This window comes from Hemiscyllium ocellatum, chromosome 25 (assembly GCF_020745735.1).
Source record: "Hemiscyllium ocellatum isolate sHemOce1 chromosome 25, sHemOce1.pat.X.cur, whole genome shotgun sequence".
Classification (NCBI taxonomy): Eukaryota; Metazoa; Chordata; class Chondrichthyes; order Orectolobiformes; family Hemiscylliidae; genus Hemiscyllium; species Hemiscyllium ocellatum.
The window spans coordinates 1,415,459-1,432,535 of NC_083425.1; the positions used below are offsets into that span (position 1 = coordinate 1,415,459).

The 17,077-nt window shown below is 42.5% G+C and overlaps 1 protein-coding gene across 1 annotated transcript in view; it reads right to left on the reverse strand.

Moving 5' to 3' along the window:
- Positions 1 to 3,652: 3,652 nt before the first annotated feature.
- Positions 3,653 to 17,077, reverse strand: part of pctp (phosphatidylcholine transfer protein) — a 57,602-nt gene continuing 44,177 nt past the window's right edge. The window contains exons 3-6 of the mRNA XM_060844417.1: positions 16,824 to 16,903; positions 12,668 to 12,833; positions 11,800 to 11,867; positions 3,653 to 3,733 (exon numbers count right to left, since the gene is read on the reverse strand). Coding sequence (XP_060700400.1) covers positions 3,653 to 3,733; positions 11,800 to 11,867; positions 12,668 to 12,833; positions 16,824 to 16,903 — 395 coding nt within the window. The remainder of the gene's footprint in view (positions 3,734 to 11,799; positions 11,868 to 12,667; positions 12,834 to 16,823; positions 16,904 to 17,077) is intronic.

Consider the following 17,077-nt stretch of genomic DNA (forward strand, 5'->3'; position numbering starts at 1 on the left):
TTCCACAGGCCCCCTAATAGCAACAGAGACATGGATGGGCATATTGGGAGACAGATTTTGGAAAGGTTCAGAGGTAACAGGGTTGTTGTCATGGGTGACTTTAACTTCCCTGATATTGATTGGAACCTACATAGTTCAAATAGTTTGGGTGGAACAAAGCTGATTAGAGAGAAGGCATGTTGGATCTGGTTCTTGGCAAAGAACTAGGTCAGGTGTCAGATCTCTCAGTAGGAACGCATTTCCGTGACAGTGATCCCAACTCCCTGACCTTTACAACACTCCTGGAAAGGAATAGGAGCAGACTCCATGGGAAAGTATATAACTGAGGGAGGGGGAATTACAATGCTATTCGGCAGGAATCAGGATGCCTAAATTGGGAACAGATGTTCTCATGGAAAAGTGTGACAGAAATGTGGAGGTTATTCAGGAAGCACCTGCTGATTGTGCTGGACAGGTTTGTCCCCCTAAGACAAGGAAGGGATAGTAGGGTGAAGGAACCTTGGGTGACAAGGGATGTGGAACATCTAGTCAAGAGGAAGCAGGAAGATTACTTAAGGCACAGGAGACAAGGATCAGACAGGGTTCTAGAATGTTACAACGTAGCCAGGAAGGAACTGAAGAATGGACTGAGGAGAGCTAGAGGGGGCATGAAAAAACTTTAGCAGGTAGGATTAGGGAAGACCAGAAGGTGTTCCACATGTTTGTGAGGAACAACAGGATGATCAGAGTGAGGATAGGGTCTTTTAGGGAATGGTGGAGGGAACCTGCGCCTGGAGTCGGAGGAAGTAGGGGAGGTCCTTAATGAATACTTTGCTTCAGTATTTGCTACTGAGAGGGATTTTATTTTTGAGAACAGCGTAAAACAGACTGATACGCTAGAGAAGGTTGATTTTGAAAAATATAAGGATAGGTAAGTCCCCTAGGTTAGACAGGATATATCCTTGGTTACTACAGGAAGTGAGGGAAGAGATTGCTGAGCCTTTGACTATGATCTTTACGTCCTTATTGGCCACTGGAGTAGTACTAGATGATTGGAAGGTGGCAAATGTTATTCCTTTGTCCAAGAAAGGGAATAGGGATAATTTTGGGAATTACTGACCAGTCAGTCTTATATCAGTGTCGGACAAAGTATTGGAGAGGATTCTGAGAGAAAAGATTTAGGATTACTCGGAAAACCATAGTTTAATTAAAGATAGTCAGTATGGTTTTTAGGGGCAGGTCATTTCCTCACAAACCTTATTAAATTGAGAATGTGACAAAACACATTGATGAAGGTAGAGCAGTGGTGTACATGAATTTCAGCAAGGCGTTTGGTAAGGTTCCCCATGGTAGACTCATTCAGAAATCAAGGAGGCATGGGATACAGCGAAATCTGGCTGTCTGGATACAGAATTGGCTGGCCCATAGAAGACAGAGGACAGTGGTAGATGGACAGTATTCAGCCTGGAGCTTGGTGATAAAGTGATGTTCCGCAGGGATCAGTTCTGGGACCTATGCTCTTTCATTTTTAGAAATGACTTAGATGAAGAAGTGAAGGGTCGGTTAGTAAGTTTGCTGATGATATGATGGTTGGTGGAATCGTGGATAGTAAGGAGGGCTGTTGTAGGTTGCAACGGGACATTGACAGGATGCAGAACTGGGCTGACAAGTGGCAAATGGAGTTCAACCTCCAATTTTGAAGTTTCAGGACAACAAGTACAATGCATGACTGGGACATCTAAATAAAGGAACAGATGCAGTACAAAACACTATTGCTGTAGAAGAAACATGAGGAAGCCAGAAACTAAAGGAACAAAATGCTGGAACAAAATACTGCCAGTAACAGTGGTGGACTCTCCCTCTTTATGGGCATTTAAACGGGCATTGGATAGGCATATGGAGGATAGTGGGCTAGTGTAGGTTAGGTGGGCTTGGATCGGCACAACATTGAGGACCAAAGGGCCTGTACTGCGCTGTATTTTTCTATGTTCTATGTTCTACATCTCTTGGTTGGGTGATGGAACACATTTAAACAAAGAAAACAGGGTCAGTCAAGGCAAAATTTAAGTGAAAGCAAAATGGAAAGAGTTTGAGTAGCCAGAGTTCAAGGCAACACTTATGAGCAGTCACAGGGAAGAGCAGGAGGCAGTTTTAAATGGGGTCTGATCAGAAGGGTAACAAAAAAAAGTGGAGGAGTGGGTGGGATTACTCAGGCTCAAAGATGTAGCATGAGCTAGGATTGACAGAGCACAGAAAATCCTCTGGGATGTATTTAGCAAACAATCAGTCAGTGTTATGAACTGTAGCCACTGTGGAATGTGAATTGAGACCATCAAGGGAAAATTACAGAAACACTTTCATTCCGAGCCAGGCAGCGAGGGGAAAGACATCAATGGGGTGGTATACAGCTTTCTCACATGACCTGAGATAGTGCAAAAAACAAGGACAACACCTCGGACCACTACAGAGAGAATTAAGTATCTAAATGTCAGCACTGCCTTAAAAAGTCTGTGCTCAGCGTCCAATTTCATGAAAGGCCAGTCAGGGATTTACAGAATACAATACTAAATCTTGCATTCTGATATGATATCAGCCAGAGGATGCCTTATTTAATAATGATGAATAATAAGCAGAGCATTAAAGTGGATAGCTAGGAACATGCCAAGATTTACATTAATAATTCCACTAAATATAATATGCAGTCCATCAAGAAATGGGAAAGACATTGCACCACAGCCCTGTACTCATTCAGAATACGGTGGTATTCTAAACTCACATATCAAGTTTAATTAGACAGCAGCTCATGCTCCAACTTACTGCTCAAGAGCAGTGAATATTTGGATTAAGTTGTTTTCCAGGACAGAGGTAGAACTGACAGATACAGAATGTGAACGTAAGCAGCTGGCATTTTATAATCCCTCACTAAGCAGTTAAAAGTTTCTTCAACAAGTGAGTCATTGAGCTACACTCAACCACATTGTTCACCACATGTGGGCCTCAAGTACAAAATAAGCTCCACTAAATCCCTGAGAAAAAATAAAGAGGGATGGAAGCAAGGTGGAGTAAGAAGAGTAAATAACACACAGAAAATCTTCAGATCTAGATTCAGGAGAGGCTCAGCAATATTTATTAATTTTTTTTCTTGTTCTCTCCATGAAGTTATCCCTACAATGCACAGTCCAATTAAGAGTGAGCAGTGGAGAGCTATCTCCTATACATAGCTAATGGAAAATAAATTCAAATACCAAGAGACATAAAAAATCCCAAATAATTCAAAGTGCAGTGACAATTTTCTCCCTGCTTCACTCAAAAGAAACTTCGACTCCACACCTGCCATTTGTCCCCATTGCTCATTCATTGAAACATTGCATGGCTAAGATTAAGACTGCAGAACCTTTGCCCACTTATGAAAGTGTAGTTTCTGGATGGTCAATATTTCACGTTTGTTAACATCACGTGACAGGATGCCAAGGTCTCATTAGAGAAGAAGAATAGTATAAAAAGGGGAGCTATACAGTGCAGTGAGTGCAGACCGTCTTATTGATGAGCACATGATTTCTGCACTGCTCAAACAGTGTAATCCAATACTATACAGCAAAAAGGTACAGGGTATTTAAATTGGGACAAGTCTTCTCATCCTTTGAGCATCAAATCTGAATCAGCAGTATGGCTATTATTTCCCAGAATTCCTGCAGTACTCAGGGTAGTTGGCACAAGCCTCGTTCATATCTTTCAGAAATGAAGGCACTCCAGTCTGCAGAAATACACGATTGTGTTAATGACCTGAAATAAGTTATCCAAAATTTAAATATGCGTATCAATTATCACAGTTCAGAATAGCAGTCACTCTAAGCTCAATGTATGACCATTGCCTATCCTTTGATCCAGATCCACATATAAATGGGAATAAGGGGTGTTTAATCATTGTTGTGGTTCTGTTCGCCGAGCTGGGAATTTGTGTTGCAAATGTTTCGTCCCCTGTCTAGGTGACATCCTCAGTGCTTGGGAGCCTCCTGTGAAGCGCTTCTGTGATCTTTCCTCCGGCATTTGTAGTGGTTTGTCTCTGCCGCTTCCGGTTGTCAGTTCCAGCTGTCCAAAGGACTAGCCACGTTACCATACATCAGGAGCATTTCCGAACTGACAGCCAGACTACTGCGACCACTAGGACTCATAACAACACACAAACCAACAGTCACTCTCAGACAACAACTCACCAGGACGAAGGACCCGATACCCAGCATGAGCAAAACCAACGTAGTGTACAAAATCCCATGCAAGGACTGCACAAAACACTACATAGGACAAACAGGAAGACAGCTAATGATCCGCATCCATGAACACCAACTAGCCATGAAACGACACGACCAGCTATCCTTAGTAGCCACACACGCAGATGACAAGCAACATGAGTTCGACTGGGACAACACTACTATTATAGGATAAGCCAAATAGAGAACAGCCAGGGAATTCCTAGAGGCATGGCACTCATCCACAGATTCAATTAATAAGCACATCGACCTGGACCCAATATACTGGCCACTGCAGCGGACAGCTGGAACTGACAACCGGAAGCGGCAGAGACAAACCACTATAAATGCCGGAGGAAAGATCACAGAAGCGCTTCACAGGAGGCTCCCAAGCACTGAGGATGTCACCTAGACAGGGGACGAAACGTCTGCAACACAAATTCCCAGCTCGGCGAACAGAACCACAACAACGAGCACCCGAGCTACAAATCTTCTCCCAAACTTTGAAGTGTTTAATCAAACTACAGATTCCCTCTTTCCTCTGCAAGTATGCGCTCAACACCACTGAAAAGCTAAAAATGGTTTAGTAATGGTTTGTGTGCAATTTATAAAGAGACCCAACTCTGGCAAAGATAAAAGGTCACAGAATCATACAACATGGAAACAGACCCTTTGGTCCAACCATAATCCCAAATTAAACTAGTCCCACCTGCCTGCACTTGGCCCATATCCTTCTGAAACATTTCTTATTCATGTATTTATTAAAATGTATTTTAAATGTTATAACAGTACCCACATCTATTATTTCCTCTGGAAATTCATTCCACACCAACCGCTAAAAAAACTGCCCCTCATGACCCCCTTTAACCTTTCTCCTCTCACCTTAAAAATATGCCCCTAGTCTTGAAGGCCCTAACCCTAGGGAAAAGACAATTGCTGTTCACATTATCTACACCCCTAATGATTTTACAAACCTTTACAAAGTCACCCCCAACCTCCTAGCAGCAGTAGAAGAAGTCCAAGCCTATTTTTATAACTCAAACCCTCCATTCCCTCCAACATCCTGGTAAATATCTTCGGAACCTACTCCACCATAATAATATCTTTCCTACAAAAGATCAACCAGAACTGGACACAGTATTCCAGAATAGGTCTCACCTGTACAACCTCCATATCATGTCCCAACTCCAATACTCAAAGGTCTGAGCAACGAAGGCCAAGCGCCTTCTTAACCAGTCTACATGGAATGCAAACTTCAAAACAATATGCACATGACTCCTGAGGTCTCTGTTCTACAACACTTCCCAAAGCCCTATATTTAATTGAATAAGTCCTGTCTTTGTTTATTTTACTAAAATGCAATACCTCACATTCATCCAAATGAAATTCCACCCCCCTCCCCCACCACTCCTCAGCTCTTGACCCAACTGATCAAGGTCTCTTTGTAATCTTAGATATCCTTTTTCACTGTCCACTATATTACCAATTTTGGTGTTATCCAGAAACTTACCTACCAGCCTTCTATATTCTCATCTAAATCATTTATGAAAAAAAATCACGAACAAAAGTGGATCTAGCACCGCTCCCTCTGGAACACCACAGGCCTCTAGTCAGAAAAATAATCCTCCACTCGCAGGGTCACCTGCTGATAAATTAATTTTGTATCCAATTTGAAAGTTCATCCTGAATCCCATGCATCTAACTTTACTGATTGGTCCACCATGTGGAACTTTGTCAAATTTTTCGATAAGTCTAAGTAAATAACATCCATCCCTCTTCCCTCCATCCTCTTGGTTACTTCCTCAAAAAAGTCAATCAAGTTTGAGACACTGTTTCCCTTGTATAAAACCATGCTGACTATCCCTAATTATTCCTTACCTCTCGGAACATATAAATCCTATCTTTCAGAATCATCAACAACTTACCCACCATGGAGGTCAGACACATAGGAGAGTTCCAGGCTTCTCCTTACATTCTTTCTTAAACAAAAGTACAAGATTAGCCAATCTCCAATCATCTGACATCTCATCCATAGTTAGAAATGATAAATAATTCTGCAAGGATTCCTGCAACTTCCTCAACTTCCTATAACGTTCTGAGATATACTTGATAAAAGGTCCTGAAGATTTAACCACTCCCATATTTTCTAAGACCTCCAACACTTCCTCTTCTATAATGTGAACTGCTTTCAAAAACATCAGTATCTATTTCCCTTGCCTCCATTTATTTCTCCACGATAGAAACAGATAAAAAAAAGATTTTTTTTTAAAAAGATTCCCTACAGTGTGGAAACAGACCCTTCAGCCCAACAAGTCCACACAGACCCTCTGAAGAGTAACCCACCCAGACCTATTTCCCTCTGACTAATGCATCTAACACTACAGGCAATTTAGCATAGCCAATCCACCTGACCTGCACATCTTTGGACTGTGGGAGGAAACTGGAGCACCCGGAGGAAACCCACGCAAACGTTACCTGCCAAGGCTATCTCATATCCCCTCTTTGCCTTCCTGATCTTCTTTTTAAGAATTTTATGCTATTGATCCCCTCTTTATACTAGTCAAGAGATTCATTTGAATTCAGGTTGGCCAAATCTATGATTGTTTTAGATTCTTGACTAGAGCCTCATCATCTTTATTCATTCATTGTTCCCTAACTGACTAGCCTTACCTTTCACTCCAACAGGAATATAATGAGCTGAACTCTGGTTCTGAAAGCCTCCCATTTATCTGACACCCCTTTACTTGCAAACAGTCTACTCCAATCAACTTTTAAAAGTTCTTGTCATACTATTAATATTTTCCTTTCTCCAGTTAAAAACTAACTTTTATGGAAGACTTATCCTTTTCCATAGATTTTTAAAAAAAATAGAATTATGATCACTATCCCCAAAGTACTCCCCTACTATCAGTGTCATGCTTGCCTTATTTCCCAAGTGAAGGCCACGTTTTGCTCTCTCGTAGGAACATTGTCTTTATCAATATCCATTTCCTTGAACACACCTAAAATTCTTCACCATCTAAACCTTCAACACTATGATAGCCCTAGTCAATGTTTGGAAATAGGTTTATTAAAATCTTCTTACTCTTACATATGAGATTTCTCCACACAGTTGTTCCCCAATTTACCTTTAAATAGTGGGGGACTATAGTCTAATCCCATCAAGCTAATTCCTGTTATTTCATTTTCAACCCATATATTTTCACTGGACAATATTTTAGAAATATCTTCTCTATTTACAACAATATTTTCCTGAAATAACCCCACCACCCTTTATCCTTCCTGTAACATGTGATACCTGAGGCAATGCACTACCACTCCTGCCCTACCTTTAGTCAAGTTTCTGTAATCCCAATGACATTCCAATTCCATATTCCCCACGTGCCCTGAGTTCACCAGCCCTACCTGTAAGACCCCTTGCATTGAAATAAATCCAGTTTAATCTTACATAGAGTTACTTCCTTCTGACTTGCGCTTGTCTGTCTTTTCTAAGTTAGTGGTTCTTTTCAAATTCCAAAACATGCTCATTTATCTTTCTACTTGCTCTGCTACTTACGGGCTAGGGAGGGGGTGTCCCTCTGAATAGGAGTTGCAAATCTTCCCACTAAGATATTAGTCCCTTTCCAGTTCAAGTGAAACCCATCCTTTTTGAAATGGACCTTTCTGCCCCAGAAGACATCCCACTGATCCAAAATCTGAACCCCTGAACATTACATCACCTCTTCAGCTATTGGTTTACCTTCTTTCTCCTTTTATTCCTTCCCTCATTCAAGCTTGGGACTAGAGCAAAGCAGAGATTACTACTTTTGAGGATTTTTAAAATAAATCTTCTACCGAACCTTTTACATTCACTCTGGAAAGCCTTCATCTTTTCCTTAAGTATGTCATTCCTTCCAAAGTTTACAATAACTTCTGACTTTTCAACTCTCCCCTTTAACAATATGCTTCAAATGTTTTGAAACTTTTTTAATCCTGACACCAGGAAAGCAATATACCATCTTAGATTCATACACTCTGGCACAGAATCTCCCACCTATGCCTCTAACAGGAAAGACCCTATGACAATTATTTTAAATATTATCAAACCCTGTCTTCTCTAAGATTCATTCTCAGTGCCCACGATCTATCTGCTTCTATTTTTTCTGAAACAGTGTCCCTCTCAACACTATCCAAAGTAAAATATCTGCTTGAGAGCAGAATAGACACAGGAGACTTGTGAATACATTCTTACCTTTCCTGACAGTCACCCACCTGTCTGACTGATTCTGTGGTGTAATCACTTCTCCAGATCTGCTAGCCATCTAACTCCGAGTCACCTGTGTGCCCTCAATGACATCAAACCTTGAAGCAACATTTCAACAGCATCTTATTACTGAAAAAAACACCCTTCCTCACCCAAAGGATATTAAGCATGCAAAAATAAAAACAAAAATCTGAAATAAAATGAACCACTTAGCCGATCAAATTAAAATGACTTGAGTCTGGCAGACATCTTTCAATCCTCTGATTAAAAAAATCCCACTCCACAGCTGTAGCCCTCGCCAAAAGCTCCAGAAAACTTAAAAAAAACTCTTTTACAATTAAAAAAAATTATGCAAATAAATTATATGGCTAAAAGCAGTTTAAGAGACAGAAGTCTGAGCTATCCATGTGTATGCCTTGCCAAGCGTGCCATAAAAAACTCCATCTGAGAAAACAGACTTTTTTTTTGCATTTTTGAACACAAAAGAATCAACATAATAATCTTTTGCTACTACTACTGAAATGTAATAACTAAGTGACCTCGAAGTATGCCTGCGATCTCGAGAGCAGCTGCAAGATTATTTTTTAAAAAGGTGCTGAGCATGTCCCCGTAGCTAATGTCTGAGGCTTCTTCTTCTCCTGCAAACCCAAAACAGAAACTTGGAGCTGGATCAATATAATCAGGCTTATTGCTCACCTCAGTACCCTGCTCCTGCTTTCTCTCACACCCTTTGATCCTCTTAGCCAAAGTTCTATATTTAACTGTTTCTTGAAAACTATGCTTTGACCTCAACCTCTTTCTGTGACCGAGAATTCCACAGGCTCACCACCATCTCATTCTAAATGCATCCTTAGACCATGATCCCAGTTCTGGACTCCCCAATCATCACGAGCATTCTATCTGCATTTACCCTTTCTCGCCCTATTAGAATTTTATAGATTTCTACAAGATCTCCTCTCATCCTTCTAAGCTAGCGAATATATTCCTAACTGATCCCATCTCATCATGTCACTCTTGCCAGCCCAGGAATCAGTCTGGTAAATCTTTGTTGCACTCCCTCTGTAGTCAGAATATTCTTCCTCAGGTAAGGAGACTGCACACAATATTCTGAAGGGGGAGTCTCACCGAGGCCCTGTACAACTGTACTCTGATCCTCTTGTCAAAAGCCAATATATTATTTGCCCTCTTCATTCCTGCTGCACCTGCAGGCTTACTGTCAGCAACTGGTGTGCAACACCACCCAGGTACCATTATACCTCCCCTTTACTCATTTGTCATTTAAATAATAAACAACATGCCTTCCTGTTTTTGCTTCCAAAATGGATAATATCTCATCTCTCCACATTATACTTCATCTGTGATCCATTTATACACAGCTTGTCGAAACCACACTGAAGCATCTCAGCATCCTCCCTGCAAATTTGGAGATATTATATTTAGCTCCCTTTATTCCTGTTTCCTGTCTGTGTATGACAGCATACCACCCAATACTACGCACTTTAGTTTTATATGTTCATTTTTTATGTGAAAGTCCAAGTAAACCACCTCTACTGGGTAACCAGTTCACAGAGTCTCCATGGTCTATCTGCAAAAATGACCATGCCTCAGGGTGCCTGCCACGCCAAACATACATGTTGTTCCCCAGCCAACATCTGTGTCTCAGGCTTGTTGCAATGTTCCAACAAAACTCCACTCAAGCTGAAGTCACTTGGGACCCCTGCTGCCTTCTGGATTCAATATAGAGTTCAATCATTTTCAGGCTTGAGGCACTTTCTCCCATGTCCTTCCTGTAAACCCCCCCCCAACAGGGCCTTACCACATGGTTTATTACAACAACCCATTCATTGTCTTCGGCTGTTACTAATCCATTGTTTGTCCAATTGTTCTTCTCTCTCTTCGGGCTCTGTTGCCACCTATAATTTACTCCTTACCCCTCCCCCCCAATCCTATCTTTTGCAAAAGAACAACATTTTCCTAGCTATCAGTTCTGAAGGGCCACCTGACCCAAAACTAACCGATTTCTCTCCACAGATGCAGCCAGACCTGCTGAGCTTTTCCAGAAATTTCAAGTACTGTTTATGATTTGCAACATCCACAGTTCTTTCCTTTTTTTAGTTCACATCCACTGGCTCCCCTTTATTAACCCGACTAGCTACGTGCCTCAAACCTCCATTGGATTTGTCGAGCGTAATTTCTCTTTTGTAAAGCCATGCCAATTCCGCCTAATTCTATCACTGCTTTCCAAGTGCTGTGCTATTAAAATCTTTCACAATGGACTTCCCAAACAAAAACATATGGACCCCCTGGTGACTCTTTAAACAGAAATTGTCCTTCCTAATTTTCTCATGAAAGGTAGAAAATTTCATTGGTTCTGGCCAAGTCATTCATTTTTATCTGTCAGAGCTGAGGGATTGAGTTCCGGAACCAGGAGGTTATGTTGCAGCTGTACAAAACTCTGGTACGGCTGCACTTGGAGTACTGTGTACAGTTCTGGTCACCGCATTATAGGAAGGATGTGGAAGCTTTGGAAAGGGTGCAGAGGAGATTTACCAGGATGTTGCCTGGTATGGAGGGAAGGTCTTACGAGGAAAGGCTGAGGGACTTGAGGCTGTTTTTGTTGGAGAGAAGAGGTTGAGAGGTGACTTAATAGAGACATATAAGATAATCAGAGGGTTAGAGGGGTGGACAGGGAGAGCCTTTTTCCAAGAATAGTGACAGCGAGCACGAGGGGGCATAGCTTTAAATGGAGGGGTGATAGATATAGGACAGATGTCAGAGGTAGTTACTTTACTCAGAGAGTAGTAAGGGTATGGAATGCTTTGCCTGCAACGGTAGAATATTCACCAACTTTAAGTACATTTAAGTCATCATTGGACAAGCATATGGACATACATGGAATAGTGTAGGTTAGATGGGCTTAAGGTTGGTATGACAGGTCGGCACAGTATCAAGGGCCAAAGGGTCTGTACTGCGCCGTAATGTTCTATGTTCTATGAATCCTGATTCCTGGCAAACATTGCATGACCTAGGGCACCACAGCCAGGTCCGGCCTAGATCAACTGTTGTGACAGGATAGCAATTGAGAGACTGGTTTCACCTTCCCTGATCTTCTGTCTCTCACTGAAACGTGTCAACTCCAGCAAAGAGCAGACTGCTATTCCCACATCCATTCAGTTACATCACCTTTCCACAAACAGGAGTTGACTGATGATTCCAAGACATTTAACTTCCTATCACCATCTGTTACAGATTCTTCCAGCACAGTCACAAGCTGGAAAATAATTTCCTATAAACAATTACATGTTTCTTCCCATAAATGAAGCCACCTACCTTTGCTGCCCAGTTAACAAGAAATGTTGGGATCATACCCCCAGGGCTATCGAAGTAATGCATGAACACTGCAAGAACAAAATGTCGGCTGTAGGACAGACCACAAACCAATCTTACCACAGACTACATTTATTAACAAATTTAGAATGATAAATTTACCCAAGTGGGGCTGATAGAATTTAACTTTGAACTTTTCTGAGCTGCGCCAAGGAATTTCTTACCATCATGCACTCCCTTCTCGTCCTATCTTCAACTCTATTTAGAGAAGATGTTGAATACACAACTCAAAACCCTATGGGTCATAGCTATTCCATGGATTCATAGTCAATAAAGGATCAAAGCTGGCATAGCCTGTTGCTGTCTTCCTCAATAAAACATTCAGGGGAACCACGTCAGTGTTTGTACCTGTCCCCACCAGTCCTGCAGCCCAGTATTAAAGAGTGACAGATCTGTCTCCACCACACTGTCCATTGTTACAGTGACAGATCTGATCCCACTATTACAGTACCCCAATGTATACAGTGACAGGTCGGTGCCCACCAGAACCATACCTTGGTGCTACACAGTGACAGACCTGTTCCCCACCAGTACTGCAGCTGAGGATTATGTGGTGACAAGATTGTAAATACCAGCATGGACCGGTTGTGCCACATAATCTGTTTCTGAAAGCAATGTATGGGAGTACTTTGCCCTATCTATCATACCCACTGAATATCATTACATAGCTCAAAATACTTCGTCCAGACAAGCCAACCTGGAAGGCTGGAATCAGAACACACAATCCAGATGAACAGTCTAAAAAGATTCCCATTTTTCACTGAATATTTGAAATGTTAAGGCAATATTGAGAGTTGAAAACCTATGGTACCTTTGGTGCCTTGTTTACCATCACTCTCCCCAGCCACATTTTGATGATAGTCCTCCACTCTGATGACACCAGATTTCACAGATAATCCAGGCACACATTTTGCCACAAACACCCAAATCTTTCGTCCATCAATATCCAAATCATGGTGTTCACGACTGTAAACATACTGAGGGTGAAGTTAGAGAATGAACCGTGATGACTCAAAATAACACAATTTTGTTCACTTGAAAGGTTGCATTTTTAAACTAACTTCAATCTCATATCACAGGATTACAGAAACAAAAAAATGAATTTAAATCTTCTCATTCAGTTATTCCTTCATTACTGCACATTCATAGCAATTTGAAAACTACTACAGGGCTCAACTGACTACTTCAGAGGTCATTTAAGATGCAAACACATCAACATGTGACTGAGGCACATAGAGCAGGCTTCACAAGGGCACACATGGAACAGACGAGTGTTTCGTGATAATGCAACATCAAGATCACTTATGTCGAGGTTAATATTAATTCTCAAAAACAGCCATAGTAGGAATTTGACTTGGTTTATGGATTACAACACCAGTAACATAATGACAACAGGACCTTCTTCAATACTGTTACAATAACGGAGAAACAGTTTATTTTGCAAAGTTACACTGCTACTTTCTTTGGAAGTAATTTGCTCCCTCTTTAAAGATTGAATAATACACTTCCAGAAGCGGCTTTTGTTCTTGGGAATGAGCATTGCTCAGCAGGCCAGTAGTTTTTGCTCATCTCTGATTGTTCTTGAGAAGGTATTGGTTGGCTGCTTTCTTGAACAGCTGCAGTCCTTGTTGTCTCATTAACTGTAAACAGGGAGTGACAGGATTTTGATCCAGTGAAAGTGAACAAACAGTAATATATTTCCAACTCAGGATAATGAATGGTATGGAGGGGGTATCGTGCAGGGGTAGTGTTCTTACATATCTACTGCTCTTGACCTTCTTGATGGTGGAGGTTGCACGTTTGGAAGGTTTCGAAGATGACTTGATCAGTTCCTGCTGTATCTTCCACATGGTACACACTGCTGTTGTGCTTCAGTGGTAAAGGAAGAATGTTTAAAATGGCAGACTGAATGTTGATCAAGCAAGCGACTTTGTCCTGGATGGAGTCATGTTTCAAACCTGACTGAAGCTGTGCTCGTCCAGGCACGTAGAGGAGCATTTCATCACACTCACCACGCTCACCACGCTCACCACGCTCATCACACTCACCACACTCACCACGCTCATCACACTCACCACGCTCACCACGCTCATCACACTCATCACACTCACCACGCTCACCACGCTCACCACGCTCATCACACTCATCACGCTCATCACGCTCATCACGCTCACCACGCTCACCATGCTCATCACACTCATCACACTCACCACGCTCACCACGCTCATCACACTCACCACACTCACCACGCTCATCATGCTCACCACACTCACCACACTCACCACGCTCATCATGCTCACCACGCTCATCACACTCACCACGCTCATCACGCTCATCACACTCACCACGCTCACCACACTCACCACGCTCATCACACTCACCACACTCATCACACTCATCACACTCATCACGCTCACCACGCTCACCACGCTCACCACGCTCATCACACTCACCACGCTCACCACGCTCATCACGCTCACCACGCTCACCACGCTCATCACACTCACCACGCTCACCACACTCACCACGCTCATCACACTCACCACACTCATCACACTCATCACGCTCACCACGCTCACCACGCTCATCACACTCACCACGCTCACCACGCTCACCACACTCACCATGCTCATCACACTCACCACGCTCATCACGCTCATCACACTCACCACGCTCATCACACTCACCACACTCACCACACTCATCACGATCACCACGCTCATCACGCTCACCACGCTCACCACGCTCATCACGCTCACCACGATCACCACGCTCATCACGCTCATCACGCTCACCACGCTCACCACGACTTCATAGAATCCCTACAGTGTCCAAGCAGGCCATTTGGTCTATCGAGTCCGCACTGACCCTCCAACCCTTTACCCTAACCTTGTAACCTGCATTTCCAATGGCTCACTCACCCAGCCTGCACATACCTGGACAACATGGGAAATTTAGCATTGCCGATCCACCTAACCTGCACGTCCTTGGACCGTGGGAGGAAACCAGAACACCTGGAGGAAACCCATGCAGACCCGAGGGCAGAGTGGTGGCTCAGTGGTTAAACATGCTTTCTCTGAGTGCCAGGACCAAGGTTCAATTCAACCCTCGTGCAACTGTCTGTGTGGAGTTTGCATGCTCTCCTCATGTCTGCCAGGTGCTCTGGTTTCCTCCCACAGTCCAAAGATGTGCAAGTTAGGTGGATTGGCCATGCCAAATTACCCACAGTATTCAGGGGTGTATATATTAGGTTACCTATGGGAAATGCAGGGTTATATGGATAATGTAAGGGAACAGGTCTGGATGGGATTCTCCCCAGAGGGTCAGAGTGGACACAATGGGATAAATGGCCTGTTTCCACACTGTAAAGGATTCTATGGAGAATGTGTGTATGGAATTTGCACAGTTGTCCAAGGGTAGAATCAAACTGGGTCCCTGATGTTGTGAGGCAGCAGTGGTAGCCACTGAATCACCATGATGAATCGTGAGAGTTGTAGATGGACAGGCTTTGAGGAGACAGATTACTGGATAGTTACTTGCAAAATTCACAAACTCTGACTGCTCTTGTAGCTAAGTATTTTTTATGGTTGAATAAAAACTGAAAGAATTGTGGATGCTAAAAATCAGAAACAAAAACAGAAGTTGCTGGAAAAGCTCAGCTGGTCTGTCAGCATCTGTGGAGAGAAATCAGAGTTAACATTTCAGACCCAGTGACCCTTCTTCAAAGCAAGTTAACTCTGATTTCTCTCCACAGATGCTGCCAGACCAGCTGAGCTTTTCCAGCAATTTGTTTCTGTATTTTATATGGCTGGTCCACTTCAGTTTCTAGTCAATAGTAAAACCCCTGGGTGCTGAGAGAGGAGGAATTCAGTGATAGCAATGCCACTGAATGTCAAGGGAAAAGGGTTAAACACTCTCCTGTCACAGACAGTCATTTCTTGGTTAGCTGCATGGGGAAAATGTTACCTGCCGCGTCAGCCCAGACCCGGATATTGTCCAGGTCTTGCTGCATTCACACATGGACTGTTTCAGTATCGGCAGAGTTGCTGAACATTGCTGGTGATTGCACAAACATCCTCAGTTCTGAACTTATCATGGAGCAGAGGCCATTGATTAAACAGCTGAAGACTGTTGGGCCAAGGACACTACCCTGAGGAACTCCTGCAGAGATGATCTAGGAAAACACAGGAGGCCTCATAACATCCCAAACATGTTGGAGGATTCAGGGTCTAGCTAGGGGGAGGAACCAAAGGAAAATGGTTATTTTTGCACTTTGCCGAGGATAGCACAGGTTTTAGAACATCCAACTGTGTCCCCTGAGTATCTCTAAATAACTAGATTAAACTGTCAGGCCAAGTATGTGAATTTAGCCCCACGAGGACAGTAGCACCCGGTACACTTTTCGAAAGAAGGAATTATACAATTAGCTCCATTCCCCTAATTCATTTCCACAGTTCTACAACTTCTTGTTTAAGTAATTATCCAGTTTCCTTTTAAGCAATAAATTCCATACTATAACATCAAAAGTGTGCTTTGATTTTTTTTGCAATACACTTAAACTGATCGCTGAGAGATATCAATTACTTTCCTTTTTCTGAAGACTGCAATAGCAAAAACAATTCAGCAGCATGCCACAATGCACTACCAAGATGCAGAGGGATGCAGAGTGGACTCGATGGGCCAAATGGCCTTACTTCCACTCCTATGTCTTATGTCTTATAATGGATCCCAATATTTCACCACATTAATGCATTTATCATTGGATTGTAAAAGGTCACTGAGATCACATTCAAACAGCATTGAATAAAACTTCAACTGGCAACAAACCATTTTCTCAAAACTACTGAGAAAAAATGAATTCTAATGTCAAAGAAATCTGAATTCCCAATGCAGTGTCCCTTCGAAACCCCACCAGGGGCTTCTCTGCATCGCAGTTAGAAAAACAAGCAGGACACCTGAAAGGATACATCACGGTTGGCAAGAAAAAACGGGTACTTGACTTGCCAGTAAATCACTTTCTGCCCGTTACACTCCTGCTCACACAGTTCTGCAGAGTAAAAGAAAGAAACAATTGAATGTTTAATGCTACTTAATGATTCATCAGTTTTCCCAAGCATCAGCATCTAGCCACTCTATTGAGGAGTGCTTTCTTCTGTATAACTAGACATCTATTTTGGACAATGCTCCCAACTTTCTAGCAAGGCCTCTTATTTTAGGGTGT